Source organism: Orycteropus afer, unplaced genomic scaffold (assembly GCF_000298275.1).
Source record: "Orycteropus afer afer isolate SDZICR_OR568_19922 unplaced genomic scaffold, OryAfe1.0 scaffold00268, whole genome shotgun sequence".
In the NCBI taxonomy this organism is placed as follows: Eukaryota; Metazoa; Chordata; class Mammalia; order Tubulidentata; family Orycteropodidae; genus Orycteropus; species Orycteropus afer.
In genome coordinates this window covers 104,007-128,583 of record NW_006921855.1, presented here as the reverse complement: position 1 = coordinate 128,583, position 24,577 = coordinate 104,007, and the positions used below count along the sequence as shown (strand labels likewise).

The 24,577-nt window shown below is 38.4% G+C and overlaps 1 protein-coding gene across 1 annotated transcript in view; it reads right to left on the bottom strand.

The window, feature by feature from the left end:
- GALNTL6 (polypeptide N-acetylgalactosaminyltransferase like 6) overlaps positions 1–21,498 on the bottom strand; it is a 533,789-nt gene extending 512,291 nt beyond the window's left edge. Inside the window, exon 1 of the mRNA XM_007950340.2 lies at positions 21,355–21,498. Coding sequence (XP_007948531.2) covers positions 21,355–21,498 — 144 coding nt within the window. The remainder of the gene's footprint in view (positions 1–21,354) is intronic.
- Between the last annotated feature and the right edge of the window lie 3,079 nt (positions 21,499–24,577).

The following is a 24,577-nucleotide window of genomic DNA, read 5'->3' as shown; positions in this document are numbered from 1 at the left end:
TTGAAAAAAGGTGTTTGCAATGAACAAGTCATTGGTCTTGCAAAATTCTACCATGTGAGTTCCAGCATTATTTCTGTCACCAAGGCCAAATTTTCTAACTACCAGTGATTCTTCTTTTTTTCCAACTTTTTCATTCCAGTCACCAGTGATAATTAACACATCCTGATTATATGTTCCAGTCACCAGTGATAATTAATACATCCTGATTACATGTTCGGTCAGTCAGCCATAGGGATCCAGGTGAGGAGAGGAAATCAGGCATGCCCAAGGTAGCAGGATGGGAAAGCGGGAGAAAGGGGATAAAAAAGCCAGGAACCCAGACAGAGGAGCAATCAGCCACAGGGATCCAGCTGAGAAGAAGAACTCATGCATGCCCAAAGAAGCAGTGAGGGAGAGCAGGAAAAAGGGAATTAAAAGCCAGGAATCCTGGCAGAGAAGTAGTCAGTTGCAGGGATCCAGGTGAAGAGAGAAACTCAAGCACACCCAAAGCAGCATGATGGGAGAGTAGGAGAAAGGGGATTAAAAGGCCTAGGAATCTGGACAGAGGAGCAGTCAGCTGCAGGGACCCAGGTTAGGGTGGTATGAGAGGTTTCCAACAGGGAGGCAAACTTGTCTGTCGGTTTGTCCTACCGTGGTGACGTGTTGATGTGAGTTTTTAGGCTGAGCCACTGGTGTTTCTACCCAGCGGGATGCACATGGTGCACAGGTATCATCCCAGTTTACAGATTGAGATGGACTAGGAAGAAGGAAGAGGCCACCCACTTCTCAAATAATTGGCCAGGGAAAACCTTATGAATAGCAAAGAAGCACTGTTTCTTTTTGCCTTGGCTAGCCAAAATATGTTGTTGTTGTTATTTGCCATCTAGTCAGACCCACCCCATAGTGACCTCTCCTTGGGTTTCCAAGGCAGTATCACTACGGAAGTAGATTGCCCCATCTTCCTTCCGAGGAGCGGCTGGTGGGTTTGAACTGCCAGCCTTATGGTTAGCAGTCAAGTGCCTTAGTCACTATGCTACCAGAACTCCTAACCAAAATATAAGAGTCAATATTATATTAGAGTTTATTGTGATTATGGTACAAGTGAAAATCTCTTTCCTGATTTTCTATGTGTTTTCTGATCTCTCTTGTTGCATTATTTGCATCATCCTGTGTGTATGCACACATGTATTTTTATATAAAGATGTTGAGGGAGAGAGAAAGAGGAACTCAAGTTGTCTATGGAAGTGAAAATGTGATTTTTTTTTCACACTGAAATATCTCAGTGGTGTTAGGAATTACATTTGACTGATAGATTTAAAAATTTTAAAAAATCACTCTAAAGTATTGTCTAACATTGTAAATACTTAGTCTGAGAACTGATTTTACCTTGCCTTTAATATTTATTTCTCATATGTACCTTTCAGATCTATTAATTTTTGGTAATATGCAAATTGTATTCAGATATGCAATGGGAAGTCCTCCTATTCAGAGAGGTTTCTATACAATTACATCTAGATTGTATGATTGTGATGATACTGCTTTCAATTTTAATGGGAGTCTGATAAAAATATGAGAAAATTATACTCATTTAAAATGAAGATTTCTAACACAAATGACATTGAGTTTGCATGTTACTGGCAGTACAGAAGATAGGTTGATCACATTGCCAGAAGGAGCCAAATCATTAATCAGAACTTCGCTGTTCAGAGGACTGAAAGTGAGTTAGGACGTCATGATTTTAGAAACAGAAAATAGCTTTCCATCATGCACATCGTAATAATTGTGTTACTAAGCAACAGAATTCTTCTATTTAACAAAGCCCTAGTGATGTTGGTGGCACAGTTGTTATATGCTTGGCTGCAAACTGAAAGGTCAGTAGTTGGAAGCCACCAGTCACTTCATGGGAGAAAGATGTGTGCAGTCTGTTTCTGTAAGTGTTCATAGTCTTAGAAACCCTATGGGGGCAGTTCTACCTGTCCTATAGGATTGCTATGAGTTGAAATTTGACTTGATGGTGACGGGTTAACAATGCTGGCAGCATCGTCTTGGAATAAGCTTAATACAACTTCATTATCCTCCGCACTATAACTGCCCTGCATATGCAGTGCCTGATTAGAGATAATGAGAAGTAGAGTGAATGCTGAGTGGTACACCTGCATCTAAAAGACCAAATAAAGTATTGATTTAGATGAATCTAATGATGGTCATTTAATGTGTTTATCTACTCACAGCATTCATTTGAAGTGACAAAGGAAGCAGTACAACCCACTGTTAAATGTGTCCTAGACGTGTAAAGTCTTAATGTTTCTACCATGCCAAGTCACCTAGACATAAAAATTTTGACATAGGCTGTTATCAACTCTATTGACTCCTGGTTATGGTCTTTCTCTATGGGACATTCTAAGAAAAACTGAAGATTGCAATCATCTGATAGTTTTCCATAGGTCTTTTGAAACGTGAAAAACCAGGGATTTGAACTGGCTAATTCTGGTTTGACGCCCTGCTGAGAATTTGCATTGCCACCTCATAATATATTGAATCAGAATGTACATTTTAACAACATCTTTGGGTGATTCTTATATTTGGGGATCTTGTTAAAACGCAGATTCTGATTCAGTATATCAGGGGTCGAAATTCAGATTCTCAGCAGAGTGGAACCAGAATAAACTTACTTAAAGTCCTGTGAAAAACTTCCTTTCTATGTTAAAGTTCCTGTTATTTCTGCAGAAAGTCTAATTTTAATGCTTCAGAAAGTTTATTTCTTCTTTGTTGGTATTCATGTTTGGAAGAAACTATTTCAAAGGATTTCCAATATCTTTGTAGATTTTTTTTCTTTTTATTTTATCTCCCTTTCTCTTTACCCTTGCCCTGTCTTCCAAGTATGAGATTTTCAAGGATTATCATTATGGAACAGATGTTAATGAAAGATATTATGAAAATAAAATCCATCACTATCTTGGGACAGAATCTTTTCAAATAGTGCTGAGTAGTAAGTGACATTGATGCTAACCAAAAGCTAAACCCAATGCCATCAAGTTGATTCCAACTCATAGTGACCCTATAGGACAGAGAAGAATTGCATAGGGTTTCCAAGGCTATAAATCTTTATAGGAGCAGACTGCCATATCTTTCTCCCATGGAGCAGCTAGTGGTTTCAAACCACTGACTTTTTGGTTAGCAGCTGAACACTTTAACCACTACACCACCAGTGCTCCTTATATTGATGCCATAGAATTTCAAATTCACAGAGCAATCTAGAACTTTCTTTCCATTTTCAATCTGTCTTTTTTTTTTTTTAAATCTGCTAACTAACCGGTTGTTACAGAGCCGACTCCAACTCACAGAGACTCTAGTTGTGTCAGAGTAGAGCTGTGCTCCATAGGGTTTCCAATGGCTAATTTTTCAGAAGTTGATCACCAGAACTTTTTTTCCCAGGCACCCCTATGTAGACTCAAACCTCCAATCTTTTGGTTAGCAGCCAAACATGTTAATGATTTGTTCTACCTGAGGACTCCTTAAGGAGCTCTGGTGGTGTAGTGGTTCAGGCTTGTGGCTTCTAACTAAAAGGTCAGTAGTTTGAACCCACCAGCCACTCTGTGGAAGAAAGATGAGACAGTCTACTTTTGTAAAGATTTATATAGCCTTGGAAATCCAGTGGGCCCACTATGAGTTGGAATCAACTTGATAGCAGTGGGTTTGAGTGGGACTCCTATAGTCACTGCTCTCTATTACTGAGTACAGTTTTGTAGTGCCTGAATGTAGAGAAGGAAGGAGGGAAAAATATCTAATATTTATTTCTGCCGTTTCTGTGGTGATTTGCAATGTTTAGAGCATAAGGTGCCAGGCAATTCTAATTCTATTAGAGGGAAGAATTGCCTTAAGAAGTACCAAACAGACTTCTTAAAAAGCTGATTCCTGAATAGAATAAATAAGTTCCTTTGGAAAATGGAGGTAGAATAAGTGAGGGTAGTATCTTAACTGAGGTTGGCTAGCTGTGAGACTTAAAATTCTTTTTTGCTTCTTTCCAGGCAAAGATGGGAACACTGATTCTGACCATTCAGATCCTACATGGCTTTTTATACCTATAATCAGTTTGATTAAAAAGTTGATGTCAGTCATTTTATTTTTATATCTATTTGACAGATGTTGACACTTTTTAATCTTATCCTGTTGTCCGAGAGAAAAATAAACCTCACTGGCAAATTATGCTTATTTATGATAATCATAAAAACCAAAATCAAACTCACTGTCATGGAGTCGAATCTGATGCATAGCAACTCCCCTTGGGTTTCTGAAGCTATAAATCTTTACGGAAGTAGACCAACACATCTTCCTTCCATGGAGCAGCTGGTGGGTTTGAACTGCTGACCTTACGGGTAGCACATAATTGCCTTATGCACTATGCCAATATAAAACGTACCTTGAATTTATGGATTTTCCAGACTGCCCTCATAAAGCCACTCACTCCCATCTGAGTCTAGTGTGCTACTACAATTTTTCACCTGCATAAAACCAGTTGCCATCAAGTGTGTATGTACCATAGTTTGGTCATCCACTCTTCTGCTGATGGGCACGTAGGTTGTTTCCATTTTTTTGTAATTGTAAATAGTGCTGCGATGAACATGTGTGTGCATATATCTGTTCCTGTCCTGACTCTTACCTCTCTAGGATATATACCTAGTAATGGGATTTTTGGGTCAAATGGTATCTCTAATTCCAGCTTTCTAAGGAATCACCATATTGCTTTCCATGGTGGTTGTATCACTTCACAGTACCACCAGCAGTGTATGAGAGTCCCAATCTCTGCATATCCCCACTGTTGTTGTTATGTGCCGTCAAGTCAGACCCGACTCATAGCGACCCCTCCTTGGGTTTCCGAGGCAGTATCATTGCAGAAGTAGATTGTCCCATCTTCCTTCCCCACTAGCATTTGTTATTTTCTGTCTTGTTGAACCTTGCCATCGGTGCTGGGATGAGATGGTCAATTGATTGTGAGCGTCTCTTCATGTATTAGCTGACCACCTGAATATCCTCCTTGGTGAGGATATTCATGGCTTCTGCCCAATTTTTTCAATTGGATTGTTAATTCCTTTGGTGTTGAGGCACTGGAGTTTTCTATAAATCTTAGAGATAAGTCCCTCGTCAGATATGTAATTATCAGCAAATATGAATTTGTTGCTGTCATTTTTGTTACGTATTTTTCGTGGTGTCAATTTCTTTGTTCCGTATAATTTTCTATGCTGAGCTCATTTTGTTTATGAATCATGTTATTACTTCCTTCGTTGCTATTGTTTTAGTATTTGCTAATATTTGTGCTGGTCCTCTTTTTTATTTTGATGTGAAGGTTTATCATTTTTCTTTGAAGTTACCTGTGATTTATAGTTTTCTTCCCAAGTTTAGAACAGTACATTCTGTCTTGTAGTTGTTTTGACATCCCTACCATCTAGAAGCTCTGTAACAACACAGTTTTTTTCCCTCTTTTTAGTTTGTAGCTGTCCTTATTTGTCAGTTGATGTTTCTGGTTCCCTGTTTACAATCTTATGGCTTATTTACTTTGGATACTTCAATAGCTGGGTTGGTTTCTGGGTTATATCATCATGTATATTAATGGTCAGTTGTTTTGGCTATTGTTGCTTCTCTGTCGAAAGGAATCCTTTTAGCATCTCTTATAAGGTTGGCCTGGTTTTAACAAATTCCCTTAATTTTTGCTTATCTGAAAATGTCCTAATTTCACCAACATATTTGAGAGATAATTTTGCTGGGTACATATTCTTGGTTGGAAATTTTTCTCTTTCAGGGTTTTATATATACCATCTCATTGTCTTCTCTCAGGCATGGTTTCTGCCAGGAAATCTGAGTTTAGTCTTATTGGTTGCTCCTTGTAGGTAACTTTTAATTTTTCCTGTGCTGCTTTTAGCATTCTTTGTCTTTGGTTTTGGTGAGTGTGATGTTGATATGTCTTGGTGATTTTCTGTTTGGGGTCCACTGAACTTTCCGAATGGAAATATTCTCATCTTTCATCCTATCAAGGAAGTTCTCTTCCAACAAATCTTGGACAATTTTCTCTGTGGTTTTCTTTTTCTCTTCTTGTTCTGGAATTCCAATTACACATAGGTTATTCCTTTTGATGGTATCCCACATGACCCTTAGGCTTTTTCATTTTGTTTTGATCTTTTTTCTGATTGATCCCTTTCCAAAGAAGTATTCAGGTACTTGTCTTCAATCTCATTAATTTTGTCTTTCATTGCATCAATTCTACTCCTTTGCCCTTTCAATGTGTTATTTCCAACAATTTATTATTAATCTTCTGGATTTCTATCAGTAGATTTTGTATGATTTCTAATTTTTCATTTATATTGTCATTTTGTTCTTGTATTATCTTTTGAAATTGTTCTAGGGTTTTGCCTGTGTTTTCCTTGATCTGTCTCTCAATCTTTGAAGATACCTAAATATAATTCTTTTGAATTCCTTATCAGGGAGTTCCAATGCTGTCTCTTCTCAGGGATATGTTTTGGCTCTGTATTCTGGTCCATTGTTTCTCCTACTTTATCTTGCTTCTTTGTGTGGACTGTGATGCTTTGTTGTCTCCGAGGCATTGTGACGTTTTTGTATTTATATTTAATTGGTGATTGTATGTTGGAGTGACTTGCCCATGATTTTCGTTTTCTTTGTTTTGCTTGTATGTTTTCTATACAAGCAGGTTACTGTGCTATGCTCCTCTATGCACTAGTTGACAGCACTTATACACATACCACCTGTCTCTTTTCCTGTTGTCAGCCTCTTGTATGTCCCTGCAGACCTTGGAAAACAGAGCCTATTCTTAGGTCCCTGGGATCCAAATGAGAATGCTATCACTTTAAAATCCAAAATGGTTGTCACCTGTAAAGATTCAAAATGGCTACGCCCTCGGTCACTTTATATATCCAAAATGGTCACTTCTTGTAAACATTCAAAATTGCTGTTCCCTTGGTCACTTTTAATACCAAAATGGCTGCCGCTTGTAAACATTCAAAATGGCTGCACCCTCAGTCACTTTAAGAATCCAAAATGGCTGCCCCGTGTAAATAATCAAAATGGCTGTGCCCTCCGGGAAAGCTCAGGTTGTCCCCCTCCTTGCTGTTTCCCTTCCTAGTCATAGATCACCAGTGCAGTTATCCGTGCAGGCTTTGGTGACCAGGGCTGATCTTTAGGTCAATTCTCAGGTCCCAACAGCACTTGGAAATATTAAGGCTTTTGGTCCCTTCAGAGTAACTGACAGTCCACATCTCTGACTGTCTCTGTACTCACTGTTTTTGTTCAGGTTTTTCCACTAGTTGGTGCCTAATACCCTTCTGCATAGTTCCTTTCAAAGCTCAGGGCTCCAGGATTATCTTCTGTATCTCTGTCAGTTGGTTTTTCTTTTCTTTGTTGAAGAAGGTTTGTGTCACTTGTCTGTCTATTCCTCCTTACTGGAAGGTCACATGGTATTTTCAATGATTGGATTTTAGGAAGTAGGTCACCAGTCCTTCTTCTTATGTGCTTCTGTGTGGTTTTGAACCTGCAACATTTAGTTTAGCAGCCAAGCACTTAATCACTTACACCACTCAAGGTATCCCCACATGCATTACCAAAACAAAACCATTACCATTGAGTAGATTCCTACTTATAGTAACCCTATAGGACAAAGTAGCATTATTTCATAGAGTTTGCAAGGCAACTTTATGGAAAGACACTGCCTCATCTTTCTCTCCCAGAGGGTCTGGTGAATTCTAATCACTGACCTTTCAGTTAGCAGTGAGTGCTTAACCACTGTGTCAGCAGGTTTCCTTCTCTACCTGTGTTAGAAGGTGTGCAATCATCATAACATTTTTTTTTATGACAGCAATAAAAAAAATAAGCAAAGAAGGAAGTGAGGTTTTATTTATTTATTTTTAATGTACGCCTGATATTGGGCTTGGTGCATTATATACATCATTTCAATTAACTGCCAGAACAAGTTAGGAAGATGTCATTATCTCCCTTTTACAAATGAGAACAGGAAAGCTCCAAGGAATATTGTAAGGTCACTCAACCAAATAAAGGGCAGGGAGAGGTTTGAAAGTCAGGCTTTTCTGACTTTAAAACATTTTTCTACTATGCCTGCATATTTTGAAAATTCATGCTTGGTTCTGAGATTCAAGCAAGCAGACAAGCCTGATTCATTTTGAATGTGTCTCTTTTCTATGGAAGCAGAGGGCTAATTTGGTAACTTGTTCTTTTAAACTGTGCTCAACTATAATATATTATTAAGCAATTAGCCAGAAATTAAACAAGGAGGGTAAATCTTTTTGAAACCTTTCAAAGGAGAGAATTCTGGCCATTTGCCCATTATGATGTTATTATTTTAATCTTAATACATATTGGAGAACGTTTTCTCTGAGTTGCTTATTTTGAAACACTTTGCATATGTGATTGCCGTCATTGTGTAGAAATTCATCCTTTAAAGAAGATTCTCTCATTCCTAAAGTTTAGATTTTGCAACAATAAAAATATGATGTTCTTCAAAGTAATCATCTGATTCCTGATTCCGATTACATATCCCTGTATATTACTCAGCATACATAGCACGTGGACTTAAAGAACGTGTATGGTGTCTTTTGATGTATGACTGTTTTCCATACTTAGAGGTAAGGGTGTTTTAAAGTTAAAGATTATTTGTTTTTGTGTATGTTTGTAACATTTTGAAATTATTGTATAACAGTGTATAAACTAGTAAACGCATATTTAGCAAAAAAAAAAAATATTAGAATCTTGACAATCTCACTTCTCTGTCATGAATCATCACGATAAGGAAGTAAATTTTCTCTAAGTATCTACACAAGAGAGCTGTAGTTATTCAGCTGCTAATGGGTTATATTCTTTCTATGCAAAGCAAAACTTAATAGATGTATACAAAATGAGTCATTCTTCCACTCAGTTGTTAGTAAATGTAAAAATTCTTATTATTACACTCAAGCAGTGTTGCTTAATTTTGCAATCTTGAAACCATGATTGTGTAAATTTAAAAGCTTTCACAACTGAGCAACTGATGGGGTTCACTTCTTATATGAATTAGTAAATCAATCACTGGGCGAAAAAAGGAGGAACATGTATACACACATATAGACACACACACACAGAGCCTCTGAGAGGCACCTTCGTTGTAATTTGTCCTTTACGTCTCTTAAAGCTTCCCTGCTTTTAGATATATCCTTGGGGGTCCATTAAGACTTTTTGGAAAATGTATTAATTTTCCATGTCACCAGGATTCCATCTGAATTGTTCTATTTAGGGCTTAGAAACCCTTTACTTCCCAGGGCACCTTACATTTCATTCCAATAGGTCTGCGTTGTTTCATGTACACTGTGTAGTGTTGGTGGTAATTGTTGTAGTCATAATATGATATATTGTATTTTATTCAATTAGGATTTCTAAATGCATATTAACTGTAAAGTAGGCACTCCCTCCACTCCATTAACAGTTCATCAATTGGTGCTCATCTGGCATCTATATTGATTCTGGACAATTCTACTACTTATTTTGACCAATATATGCTGCAGCTCATGTGGATTGGCTTTAGTGCATTGAACATCTGATGTCCATTCTCTAGAAAATGGCCTTTTTTTCCAATTTAATGAGGACAAAATTTGAGTCATGCGTAGTCAATAGAGCTTTCCTCATGGTGCCATGATTTAAGTGGCAAGCTCTTTCTGACATGGTGCATTTTACTGACATAAATCTGAAGTTAGTGCTACTGGACTATTTTAGAAGTTTGGTTTAAAATTCTGAAGTGTTTTGGTTAAAAGTTTATTCGAATACTAAAAATTATATAGCATTGAATTTCTTGAAACTTAGCACTGTATTTTCACATAATGATTTGTTAATGTTTAATGCTGGTAGGACATATTTGTGCTGAGGTCCAGGGAATTAATTTCTAAAAAAATTCATATATGGAAGCATCCATACAACCTTGCATTTGGTATCTTCTTAAAACCATCATAACTAGTTACACAGCAGATACTATCCTGTATGTTTTTAATATATGAAAATACATAACATATGAAAAATTAGATAAAGCCAAAACATTGATTCTATTCAAGAAATTAACGGGATTATAGGGGACAAGATAAAATAAATTTTCTTAAATTGCCTTTTCCACATTGAGATTAACTAAAACGTATGCACTTGTAATATCCAAGAATCATGGCAAATATTTTAAAAATCATAGAAATTAAAATTCATTTGAAAGAGAATTGGCCATGACAAAATTTAACTTATGATTTGATAAGACTAAGTCTATTTGAAACTTTCAGTTTTCCATGAGGATCAGAAGAGAAAATTAAAGATGAGGGAAGTTTTTCTGTAGCAATGGGAAGTGGCATTACTATAGGTCCAGGAAACTATTCACCCACTGCAGAGAAACCTGGAGCCATCAAGTTGACTTTGTCTCCTAGCCACTCTGTAGGACAGAGTAGAACTGTCCTGTATTGGTTTCCAAGGCTATAATCTGTACGGAAAGACCTTTTTCCCATGGAGGGGCTGGTGGATTTGAACCACTGACCTTTTTGCTTAGCAGCCCAGTGCAGAAAAATCCTGGACTCAATTATGGGAGTATTCAGAGAACATCCCTGAAGAGCTACTCAAAGCTTTTGGTTTACAGCACTACTACTAAAAGTGCCAGTGATCTAAGAGACAAGGAACTTGCATCAGAATGTAAATCAATACATTTTCTTTGGTCAGTGAGAATGTTTAATTACATATATATTTATATGTGTGTGTGTGTGTGCATGTATATATATATATGTTGTTGTTGTTGTTATGTGCCGTCCAGTCGGCCCCGACTCATAGCAACCCCTCCTTGGGTTTCCGAGGCAGTATCACTACGGAAGTAGGATTGCCCAACCTTCCTTCCGAGGTGTGGCTGGTGGGTTTGAACCACCAGCCTTCTGGTTAGCAGTCAAGTGCTTTTAGCCATTATGCTACCAGAGCTCCTATATATATATATATATATATATATATATATATATATATATATATATATATATATATATAAAGTCAGCTGAAACACTCTACGATAAAATTGATTTGCATTCGGTTGCAAACACCTTATTTTACAATGGATTTGGCTTTTGGGGGCTGGTAGCTAGACCATGAACCACACTTTAAGAAGCATTGGCCTAGAGGGTTGTTTCTCAACCTCAGCACTCTTGAGATTTTGACATTTTCTTCTCCTGTTTTTTTTGCTTTCAATGGTAGTTTTAGTGACAGTTTACAGAGCAAATTCGTTTTGCATTCAACAATTTATACATATTTTGTTTTGTGACATTTGGTTGCAATTCCCTCAGTGTAATAGCATTCTTCGTACTTCCTTCCCAGGTTCTCTGTTTCAATTTGTCCTTCTTCCCGGGTCCTTCCTGCCTTCTGAGCTTTGTTTGTAGGCAAATGCTGCTTTTTTTGATCTAGTGTGGTTGCTTGTTCTAAGGAATGAGTACTCTGTGGTCTTTTTGTTCACCTTACAGGCCTGTCTTTTGGCTGCTAGATGATCCCCAGGGATGCATTCAGTTCCAGGCTTGAAGGGTATCTAAAAGCAATAGTCTCAGTGGTTCCATCAGTCTCCATCAGATCAGTAAGTCTAGTAATTTTTTTATGATTTTGAATTTTGTTCTACATTTTTTTCTCCCTCTTTATCCAGAACCTTGTATAGTAATCTTGATCAGAGCAGTAGGTAGTGGGGCTAGTCAGGCACCATTTAGTTCTTCTGACCTCAGTTTAGTAGAGGCAGTGGTTTATGTGGTTCATTAGGCCTTTGGAATAACTATTTTCTCAAGTCTTTGATTTTCTTCATTCTTCTTTGCTGCAGAGGAGGATAGACCAATAGTTGCATCTTAGATAGCTGCTTACAAGCTTTTGAGATCCCAGTTACTACTCACCAAAGTAAGATGTAGGATGTTGTTTTTGTGGACTGTGGTAGTCAAGCTTGTGTGTCAACTTGGCTGGGCCTGGTTGAGTGGTTGGGCAGCTGCATATAGTTATTCTCCATGGTAAGATTGGTAATTAACTCCATGGTGGAATGTATTAGAGCAGCTGAGTAGCTGTTTAAAGGATGTGGTCTGCTTCCCATATATAAGAAGCAGCTTTGGGAATGGTCTCCAGCTTAGGGCATGCTTGAACCCTGCACATAGCTGTGTTGTTGTTCAGCAGCCTGCCATGCTCTGCCGACCTTGGGATTTTCAGTGGACTTGAATCAATGGCCTGCTGTGTGGTTTGGTAACATCAGGACTGCGCCTTTTTATTTGTCGAACTTGGGCTTGTTAGCCTCAGCAGCCATCAGCTACATGAGTGAAGAGATGCCTCTAGCTCCAGTGGAGCAAGAGGCAGAGCTGGACCCTTAAGGTTGAGGGGTTTTCACACAGCCCCTAGAACCTGGCACTTTGAATTTGGACTTCTAGCCTCCCAAACTATAACAGAATAAACTCTTGTTTGTTCAAACCATCCCATTTGTGGTATATTTCTGTCAGAGTGGCACTAGGTAACCAGAACATGGACTATGTTATGTCAATTGCCCTAATGTCCCTCAAGACTGTGACCCTAATTTTCCATGCCCAGTGACTCACTCTCTCAGGGTGGTTGGTTATGGCTAAGAAGTTTTCTGAAATTTTTTCCTTGTATGCTCTACAATATCCTTGGATATATTTGCAGCAAATACAAATACAGATGTAGAAATGTCCTCTGTTAAACCTGTATATACTTGTGGGTATTATCCCATTCACCTTCCCACATCTGTTTGGTCTGCTTGTCTATCTATGTGTCTACTTATAGATATTGTTCTTCATTGCTATTATTGCAGGCTTTTTTATATAATAGTGTTTACCTTTGCTTCGTTTCACTCTTGTGCACCTCCCAGTGTCTTCCTTTGGTTCAGTCATGTTGTGCTGCCCTCTCCATTATTGTACATTGCCTTTCCTTTCATCTAAGTTTAAAAAATTTAACATGTTTACTCTTTAAAATGCCTGTCCTTCCTTCCCCTCTCATCTCTGGTAAGCATCAAAGAATGTTTCTTTCTGTGTGTAAACCTTTCCTTGAATTTATATAGTGGTGGCCTTATAAAATATTTGTCCTTTTGTGATTGGCTTATTTCACTCTCATAATGTCCTTCAGGTTCACCTATTTTATGAGGTGTTTTGTGGACTCTTCACTATTCTTTAACATTGCATAGTATTCCATTTTGTGTATATACCACAGTTTGTTGATCCATTCATCTGTTGAAAGGCACTTAGGTTATTTCCATATTTCTGCTACTGTGAATAATGATGCAATGAACATGAGTATGTGTGTATCTATTTGTGTCACAACTCTTATCTTCTGGAATATATATACCTCATACTGGAATTGCTGGATGGAAGGAAGATGGGGCAATCTACTTCTGTAATGATACTTTCCTCAGAAACCCAAGGAGTGGTCACTATGAGTCAGGTCCGACTAGACGGCACATAACAACAACAACAAAAACATAGTATTCCCATTTCTATCTTTTAAAAGAAGTTACATACCTTTTTCCACAGTGGTGGCACCTTTTTACAGTCTCAGCAACAGTGCATGAGCATTCCAGTTTTTTCACACTCTTGACAGCATTTTTTGTGTTCTGTCTTTTTCTGTTAGTACTGGGGTAAGATGATATCTCATTATTGGTTTGATTTGCATCTTTCTAATTTGATTGCTAACCAGAAGGCTGGTGGTTCAAAACCACCAGCCACTCCTTGGAATGAATGTTGGGAATCTACTTCTGTAGTGATACCACCTCGGAAACCCAAGGAGGGGTTGCTATTAGTCGGGTTCAACTTGGTGGCAGTGAGTTTGGTTTTTTTAACGGCTAATAATCATAAGCATGTGTTTCTGGGCCACCTGTATTTCTTTTTTTATGAAGTGTCCTTTCATGTCCTCTGCACATTTTTAAATTGCATTGTTGATCTTTTTGTTGTTGTGACATTGAAGTTTTCTATAAATTTCAGACATTAGTCACTTATCAGATATGTTGTAGCCATCCCCCCTGCCCAGTTTGTAAATTTTCTTTTTACTTTTTTGAGAAGTCTTTTGATGCATGTAAATGTTTAATTTTAAGGAGGTCCCAGTTATTTAGTTTATCTTCTGCTGTTTGTCATTTTTAATTATGTTTGGTAGTCTATTTATGTCATAAATTAGAGCTCTTAAGTTTACTCCTATTTTTTCTTTGCTGACCTTTATGGTTCTAGGTTTTACATTTAAGTCTGATCCATCTTGATTAAGTTCTTGTATATGGTTTGAGGTATGGATCCTGTTTCATTTTTCTACAAACGGATATCCAGTTTTGCCAGCACCATTTGTTAAAGAGATTTTCTCTTCCCCATTAAATGGCTTTTAGCTCTTTGATGAAGATAAGCTGTCCACAGGTGTATGGAGTTACTTCTGCATTCTCAAGTCTGTTCAGTTGATCTATGTATCTGTCATTGCACCAGTAGCAGGCTATTTTGTGTCTAGTTAATAGGTTTTGAGATTAGAAAGTGTGAGGCCTCCTACTTTGTAGAATATTTCTTAATTCCCTGTGATCTCTCTTGTGGTACCATTCCCAACATTTAGAATGCTAATCTATACATAAGTCATTAAATGCTAGGAATCATTTAGGACCATTACCTCTGTTTCCATAAATGATTGATTTATGAGGTACTGTAGTGTGCTTAGTTCGGCTGACATAATTAACAAAGTCATAGAGACTTCTTCACATTTTATCTACAGGTGTATACAGAGCCTCTCATCTTGGGAGCAAAGCCTTATCTATTTCTGAAAATTAGTTTAATAGTCACAAACAGAACCATTTAGTTAATTTTGCTATTATAAAAAGTAGTTAATAAATCAAGCCTTAGGATTTAATCAGAATTGTTCATTCAAAGTGCCTTTTCATCATGTTATTAATTAGGTACTGAAATGTTAGAAAAACATGCTTCACCTACTAATCTTTGAAAACAAAAAGTGCATGTTTGTTTTCTTCTGGTTATTTATAAATAATAGCAGCTATAATGGTAACAACACAATAATACTGCCTCCTTGTATTTGGAGATTACACTAGACTTCTCAAAATGTTTTCACAGATCTTCTTCTTTTCATCTTTATTCAGTTGCTCTGTTTGCTTTTAGCAGAACTTATAATCTTTGTGCTGGCTTTCCTCATTCTAACAGAAACACAGGGCTGAAGAACACAGAAACAAGTAATGTTGGTTCTTCTAACCACATACACACACACACACAAACCAATACTGCTTTTCTTCTACCTTCATAAAGGACAATGTGTACAAGAGTTTTTCAGAATTCTGCCTGATGAAAGAGCCAGTCTTTATCATAAAAACCCTAAAAAAAATTCCTGGCTTCAAATAGACCTATCTATGTGTCTGTCTCTCTATCATCTCTCTATCTATGTATCTGTCTATCATCTGTCAATTAATTATTCTATATAAGTCTGAAACCATAGGCCTTAATGGATTTTAGTGACCTGTTATAAATGATTTGATCACATTTCCTCCTTTTTTGATGTAAATACCAGACTTGGAGTTCAGGGTTTGTTGTTGTCATTAATCCTTGAGTCAGCTCCTACTTATGGCAACCCCATGTGTGCAGATAAAACTGCTCAATAACATTTTCAAATCTCTAACTTTTTGGAAGCAGATTGTTTTCAAGGCTCTGACTTTTTGGAAGCAGGTGCCTCTGGGTGAGTTTGAACCACCGACTTTTGGGTAGCAGTCAAGTGTTTAACTGTTTATGCCTCCAATACTTAGCAGTGGTGAAATAAGAAATAGTATGAGACTCAAAAATCTCAATAGCACTCCTAAATGTTCAGGTCCTTTTATATTTAAATCACAGATTTTTATCATGCTAAAATTCATGATCTAGAAACTTTTTATCTTAATGTGTTCTAAGATAGTGTAGCCCTTATTCTTGCTCATTGTTACCAATAAGGCTTCCCTTTTCCTTCTCCCTCATTTATCCTGCTCTTTCCTGAATACTGAGTTTCAAACCAGTAATTTTAAAGGGTTTTATTGATTGAAAGGCCTGTCTGTAATCCACTGTACTGTAACCAAATTAATTTGATCTGAGTGGTTCCATTGGCAGGATAGTTTTCAGAAAGAGTTGATTCTGTCCTGACCCGAGTTTCCCAATTAGTTATCCTCTCCACTTCTTTCATCTCATTTTCCATTTGAATACCTTTTCTTTTATTTCTTCTCTGGTAAATTAAAACAGTTATTAGATTAGAAACAATGGTTGAAAGAAATTGAGAATATAACAATTCAAAAGACCAGCAGAAAAAAGTGATAAATACCTATTTTGGTTACTTTGTGATTCGCTAACAGAAGATACCACAAATGGGTGGCTTTAACAAACAGGGATTTATTCTCTTATAGTTTAGGAGGCTAGAAGTCTGAGTTTAAGGTGCCAAACTTGAGGGGCTGGGTGAAAGCTCCTTGATTTTGAGCTTCAGCTCTGCCTCCTGCTCCTGGCCCACTTGAGCACTCAGGCATCTACTGGCTGCTGAGGCTAACAAGCTCAAGGTCAACAAATAAAATGGCACAGTTGCAATGTTACCAAACACAACAGGCCACTCGTTCAAGTCCAGAGACAGTCCTGAGATTGGCGAGAAACATGACAGGCTCCTAAATGAAGACTTGGCTACATGAAGGATTCAAGCATGCTAAAAGCTGCAGACCTTTCTCAATGCTCCTCATTAGGTACTGGAAGCAGACCACATCCCTAAGGCAGCTACTCAGCTATTCCAGTATATTCCACCATGGTGGTGATTTCTAGTCTCATCATGGGGAATAACTACATTCAGCTTCCCAGCCACTCAAAACCAGGCCCAGCCAAGTTGACACATAACCTTAACTACCACAATACCCAAGTCAGCAAAGATTTCAGCCACTTTATATTTTATGGAGCTTCATATTCCTTGACATTTGTTTGAGGTTGTCTTCTTTAACATGCTCTTGTTGTTGTTATTTGCCATTGAGTCAGCTCTGGCTCATGGTGATTCCACAAACAACAGAATGAAACGTTACCTGGCCCTCCATCACCATCTTCACTCTTGGTGATATGCCTGAGTCCATTTTTGTGGCCACTTTATATTTTGAGTGCCTTCCAACCTAGGGGGTTCTTCTCCCAACACTACAATATTCTGTGACACACAGAATTTTCTCTGGCTAATTTTCACAAATAGATCAGGGCTGGCTGTGCTGCTGCCTTGAGAAGCAGAAAGGGCACAGTACCCTGTTTGAGCACTGGAGGGGCCCCGATTCAGAAAAGAAATGCATCCAGTGCCTGGGATACCACACACTTTGAAATATACTCCTCCCTTCAAACCTTTCTCCATTTTATGTCAGTTAAAAAAAAAAGTCAGTGCACAATATAGTGAAACCTGACACAAAACAGTGCTCAACCTCTTGTGCAATTAACTTTATGTTTTTTCTTTAATTAGTGTATCTTAATAGCCAATATGAAAAGCTCCAGATCTTTTCAGAAAGACACAGTGTATATTTTATTTGTTTTTAGTGCAATTTTGGATTCCAAACCTCACATTTATTTGTATGTCGATTAAAACCCTACATTGTCCTGTATCATTTAAACCCAAAATGACACTATTTTATAAAGGAAGGAAGGGGGGAAAGTACTAACATATATTCAGTGACTACTATGAAGAGGTACTGCTCAAATGCATTTTGTTGTTTTCTTCAAATGTTCCAGGAGAATGCAATGGCTGTAATTCCCATTGCCATCCATGGGAATGGTTTCTTCTGAAGTTATGTGGTACTTGGCTGTGGTACAGCCACATGTGGCTGCCTGTGTTACACTTTTCTCTACCTTGTCTGGTTGGTATTATGATCATTATTATCTTTATTTTGCACAGGAGGCTAATAACATTGAAACTACCTATCCTAAGGGTAACAGTTAAGTAATGGAACCCAAATTAACAAATCTCTATGTGTGTGTGTGTTTGGCATCAAAGTCCCTTGGTCTATCCCCTACCATGCTATACTCTTTTTATTCCTTTAATCATACAAAATATTATTAATAGCTCTAAAAGGTCTAACCTTGAACTAGACAATGAGTGAAATATGTGGTAGCTCTTAAACCAAGGAACTTCGAGTCTTAGTAAAGAGATCAAATTCACCCACAGGGTAGCTGTGTGACAAAATATAGCTTTTAATTTTAACCAATTGGTCTCAGAGTGTTCCTAAGAAATTATAGAATATTCAGAAATATTTTGTCATGCATGTAGAGCTGGAAGGGAGACCCAACCAGAGCTTTCTTTCCACGTGGAGGTGAAGAGATAGTTGAAGCATGGAAGCTTGATTTAAATTAAAAAGTTAGGAAAAAGAAGGGAAGATGGAAGAAGGAAGATAGAAAAAGAGATGGGACAAGAGAAGGGGTGATTTTAATAAAATACGGTCTCTTTCCCTCAGTCTATCTTCTGGAACAGCTCCAGACACTCAAATATGAGTCTAACAAGAAAGAGAGCTACAGATTTTAAAAGTTGACACTCTTGCATCAGTTCATGTGAGAAATAATGATAGGTTTAATGAAGATTTGAGATCCATTTAGGAGGACCATGTATAAGTCACCAAACTCACTGTCATCGAGTCGGTTCCGACTCATAGCAACCCCTCCTTGGGTTTCTGAAGCAGTATCTCTACGGAAGTAGATTGCCCAGTCTTCCTTCCAAGGAGTGACTGGTGGATTTGAACTGCTAGCCTTCTGGTTAGCAGTCAGATGCCTTAGGCACTACGCCACCAGAGCTCCCCGTACAAGGCTTGTTGTTGTTGTTATGTGCCGACTCATAGTGACCCCTCCTTGGGTTTCTGAGGCAGTATCACTACCACTTCTGAGGAGTGGCTGGTGGGTTTGAACTGCCAGCCTTCTGGTTAGCATTCAAGTGCCTTAGGCACTACACTACCAGAGCTCCTTTTACAAGCCTTAGTGACTGATTAAAGAGTTGAATGGACCTAGGCAGACTTGCAGGTTTCTGGCTTGAGGCAATTTTATGATTTGATGAGCATGTTTTCACATTATTTTCTCTATAAAAGAGATAACATATTACATTTCTTAAGTTTACCTCCGGCAAAAATATTGATACTATAATGCATACATATCATAACATTTCAGAAGTTTTCCAATATAAATTTTCCTAAATAGGCAGGGAAACATTGTGTATATCCCAAGGCACAGGTGTATTTCATTCTGTAGAGATCCCAACATCCCAGTAAAACAGACAATTTTCTAGTCATTCCATAGATAGAGACACTGAGCAAGAGGTTATTCAAGGTCATGATGTCAGCAAGTAACAGAACTGAGATTCAAACTCAGTTATGTTTCAGTTTCAAAACCTGTCTTCTTGGCATTATACCTCAGTAGTTTTCTTTTGATATTTTGCTGTTTAGGACATTTTAATGAATAGCTATAATACGTCATATTTATGCAATGATTACAAAGCTCCTGTCACTGTTTTAAACACTAAATCTATCTATATTTATATATATGCACACACAAACACACACACGTATATATTCATTTAATCCTCACCCTTCCAATCCCATTTGACAGATGGAACAGACTCAGAAGTTATGAGAGTTAAACATCAAGTATTAACTTGTTTTATTATTTACACCTAAGTGGGTCTTTTTTGATGACAAAGATGTTCCTGACCTTGGTCATGTTTTTTTTTTTTTTTTCCTATTGCCTCATATGCATGCCAAAGCTGGACAATAAAACAGGAAGACAGAAGAAGAATTGTCTTTTGGACATGTCATTAAACCCAAAAAACCAAACCCACTGCCCTCCAGTGGATTCTGATTCATAGCGACCCTCATGGGGTTTCTAAGAATGTAAATCTTTATGAAAGTAGATTGCTTAATCCTCCTGTGGAGCAGCTCGTGGGTTTGAACCACCAACCTTCTGATTAGCAGGCAAATGTCTTACCCACTACACTACAAGCTCCTTTGGACATGTCATTGGGATGATCAATTGCTGGAAAAAGCCATAAGAGGGTTAGTGAAAATGAGGGAAACTCTCACTGACATGACACAACAATGGATTCAAAATATCCAGTGATCATGAAGATGACACAGGCCTGGGCAATGTTAAGATCACCATGAGTCAGGGCTGATTTGGAAACAACTAACAAAAAAGGATAAAAACAAATCATTTTTTTTTATGAAAGAAAGAAGGAAGGAGGAGAGGAGCTCACATTTTTCAGAGATCACTAGGAGGGTCATTTTCCACTGTTTCTTTTTTAATAAGAAAAGTACTTTTCCAGATATGGGGTTGAAATGAAGGGTAAATCAATTGTCTGCCATTAATTATCAAATCTTCTTAGCTTTAAAAACTTAGCTTTTATAATATAAAACCAAACTCACCGCTATTGATTCAGTTTGACTCATAGCGACCCTTCCTTGGGTTTCTGAGGTGGTATCTCTATGGAAGTAGCTTGCCCAATTTTCCTTTTGAGGAGTGGCTGGTGGGTTTGAACTGCCAGCCTTCTGGTTAGCAGTCAAATGCCTTTGGCACTATGCCACCAGAGCTCCTAACTTACAGTATATCTGTTCATAAATTCCCTAATTATTTTGTTACAGTCTTACTTAAAACATGCTCTTCTTACTATTCAAATAATACATGTTCAACCACTGTTAAGAATTCAATTTATAACCTAATTACCCATTCACACACCTACACAGACATGGATATTCAGTGCTAAACTTCTCAGACTTTCTTACTTAGCAGAGTTGATCACTCTAGTCCCTTGATAATTCTCTTCTCCTCAGTGTTGGATTACCCAGTAAACAAGTTAAGAATGCTAAATCTGGACAAGTGATGCCTCTGAATTATAGTACTGGTGAGGAATAGCAAATATACCATGGACTGTCAGAAGAACGAACTGTCTTGGAAGAAGTACAGCCAGAATACTCCTTAGAAGCAAAGATGGAAAAACGTTGTCTCATGTACTCGGGGCATGTTATCAGGAGGGACCAGTTCCCAGAGAAGGACATCATGCTTGGTAAAGTATGGGTTGGTGAGAAAGGGGAAGACTCTTTATGAGATGGATTGACACGGTGACTGCAACAATAGGCTCAAACACACCAACAACTGTGACGATGGTGCAGGACTGAGCAGTGTTTCATCTGTTGTTCATAGGGTTATGCAATGGGTTAGAAACAACTTGACAACACCTAGCAACAACCTAACCATATGGTAAGCATGGGCTTACTTGTGCTTCCTTACTTATCTACAGTGAACAGTTTTTTGCTCACTACAGATTAGTAAGGAAGCACAAGTAAGCCTGTCCTGCCTTGTTTACTCAGTAATTTACCCTGCTGCTGCTGTTGCCTTCCAGGTCATGGCATACTCTGTCTTCCCTTCTGTTCCTTTGCTTTTCCTCATCATGCTCCTTTGCTTTCTCCTCCTCTTCCCGATCTCTAAAGGTCAGAGTGCTAAAGGGTTCAGTCCTAGTCATCCTGTCTTCAACTGCACTCATTCTTCAGTGACTAATGACATCAAAGGAGACCTGGTGGTAAAGTGATTAAGCACATGACTGCTAATCAAAAAGTTGGCAGTTCAAACCCACCAGCTGTTCCATGGGAGAAAGATGGGGCAATATGCTCCCATGAAGATTATAGCCTTAGAAACACCATGGAGCAGTTCTACTCAGTCCTGTATGGTTGCTGTGACTCTGAATTGACTGGCCTGCAATAGGTGTTAGTGGTCTCAAAAACCATATACAGTCATGTATCCCCTAATGTCCATGATATTTTCTGTGAAACAGGACATTACGTGCTTTGGGAATTGTGTGAACACTGTTATTATATAGAGGCAGTCCTCAGATTATGAAAGAGTTCCTTTCTTAAATCTGTCTTTAAGTCAAATTTATGCGTAAGGCAGAACTATTAGGTATAATTATGTTCTGGTTACCTAGTGCCGCTCTGACAAGAATATACCACAAATGGGATGGCTTGAACAAGCAGGAGTTTATTCTCTTACAATTTTGGAGACTTTAAGTCCAAATTCAAAGTGCCAGGCTCTAGGGGCTGGGTGAAAGCCCCTCAACCTTGGGCTTTGGCCCTACCTCCTGCTCCTGGACCACTAAAGCTAGAGGCTTTTCTTCACTCAGACAGCTTTTGGCTGCTAAGGCTGACAAGCCTAAGGTTGACAAGTAAAAAGGCACAGTCCCAATGTTACCAAACCACACAGCAGGCCATTAATTCAAGTCCATTAAATGTCCCAAGATTAATGTACACCCATGTTCATCACAGCACTATTTACAATAGCCAAATGATGGAAACAACCTAGGTGTCCATCAACTGAGGAATGGATAACCCTACTATGGTACATACACACAATGGAATATTATGCAATGCTAAAGAATAATGTAGAATCTGCAAAACACCACATAACATGGATGAACTTGGAGGACATTATGCTGAGTGAAATAAGCACTCACTAACAAAAGGACAAATATTCTATTAGTCCATTATTGTAAAAGTTAAGGAAAGGTTTATCTATAGAAGGAAATTTTCTTTCTTGGTTACCAGGGGTGGGAGGGGAGGCAAGGGAACACTATTAGATAGATAGAGATAAGTATTGATTTTGGTGAAGAGAAGGGCAATGTACCAAATGTAAGTGACAAATATGGCAGCATTGAGAATGAAAAAGGCATAGAGAGGTACATGGAGGTACAGACAACAAATATGAACCCTTTTGTACATACAGTACTGCATTGTCAGTGAAAGCTAACATGGGTATATGGGTGGATAGATGGGTGGACGGACTGAATGATTAGGTACGTCTATGAAATGGGGAGGGTATCCAAGAACATATATAGGGTTGGCAGACAATGGTCCTATAAGTTTATGTGAATGATCAGAATTCCCAGGTGTACAGTAGAGCTGACAAGGGGCAAGGATGTGGTCACAGCTTGGTCACAGCCAGCTACCCAGAGGGACCGAGTAGTTGAACCTGTGGGTTTGGGACCATAGTCACAGGGGACATCAAGCTCAATTGGCATAACATACTATACAAAACATTGTTCTACCTCCTACTTTGGTGAGTAGCGACTGGGATCTTAAAAGCTAGCAAGCTGCCATCTAGTTGCAACGAAGGGTCTCTCCTTGTCCAATGCAAAGAGGAATGAAGAAAACCAAAATTCATGGAAACAATTAGTTTTAGTGACTGGTACACCATGCGATCTGCAGCTTATATGACTATGAGACCAAAAGAACTAGATGGTGCCCAGCTACCACTGTCATCCACTTAGAAGGGGATCTATGTAAGAGATCCTTGATATAGAGGGAGAACAATGTGGAACAAAACTCAAAATCATTTGGAGGAAAAAAAAAGGGGGGGGCAAGTTTGCTGGTCCAATAGAGCCTGGTGGAACCACTGAGACTATGGCCCCTAGCTGCCCTTCAGGTCTGGAATTGAACCCATACCTGTGTTTCCAGCCAAACAAAAGATAGGCATATGAGTTGAACATTTACCTCCAGTAGATACACTCCTTTGAGAGAAAAATCATGGGAGAAAGAAGGGCTGCTTATGCACAGGGAGACAGCTCAGGGGGCAGGAGTGCATGGAGGGATGGATACAGGCAAGAGGTAACTATGGGGAGGAAGTGGGAGGGGAGCTGTTGCATTGTGGTAAACTGTGGTCAATGTCATGAGACAAAGTATATGTGAACCGCTGTATGGAAAGTGAATTTGCTCTGTAAACCTTCACCCAAATCGCAATTTAAAAAAAAAAAAAAAAAAGTCCCAAGATTAGCAGAGCATAGCAGGCTGCTGAACAACGACTCTGTTACGTGGAGGGTTCAAGCATGCTATAAGCTAGAGACCATTCCCCAAGGCTTCTCCTTATATACAGGAAGCAGATCACATCCCTAGGGCAGCTACTCACAGTAGAGTCCACCATGGTGTTGATTACCAGTCTTAACATGGGGAATACTACATCCATCTGCCCAGACACACAACCAGGCCCAGCCAAGTTGACACATAACTAACTACCACAAGGTGGTAAAGTAAATTAATCAAATGTTTGTGTTAGTATATAGTATATAATGTACCTTTCTATGCATAAACAACATTAAAGAAACATTAAGGAAATGGAGATCCTGGGTGAAGTGGAAGAAAAAATATGGAACAAAATTTAAAAAGCATAAAAAAGGCCAGGATTATTGATTGGATAGAGACTGATGAAACCCCCGAAACTGTGTCCCTTACTCATCCTTCAGGCCAGGAATTGGACTTACTCTCATGGCTAACTTTCAGCCAAACAATAGACAGGTCTACGAGATGAAAAACTATACCAGGGAGATACACTCCTTAGAACAATCAACCATGGAAGATCAAAAAGGCAGTATTTGCACAGGAAGGAAGCTAGGGAGACAGGAATGCATTGGTAGGAAGGGAAGAGGGGAAGAGTGACCACAGGAAGGATGTAGGAGGAGAGCAGTTATATTAGGTGATTGTAATCAGTGTTACAAAATAAAATATGTATGAACTGTTGAATGTAATATGAATCTGCTTTGTAAAATTTCACTCAAC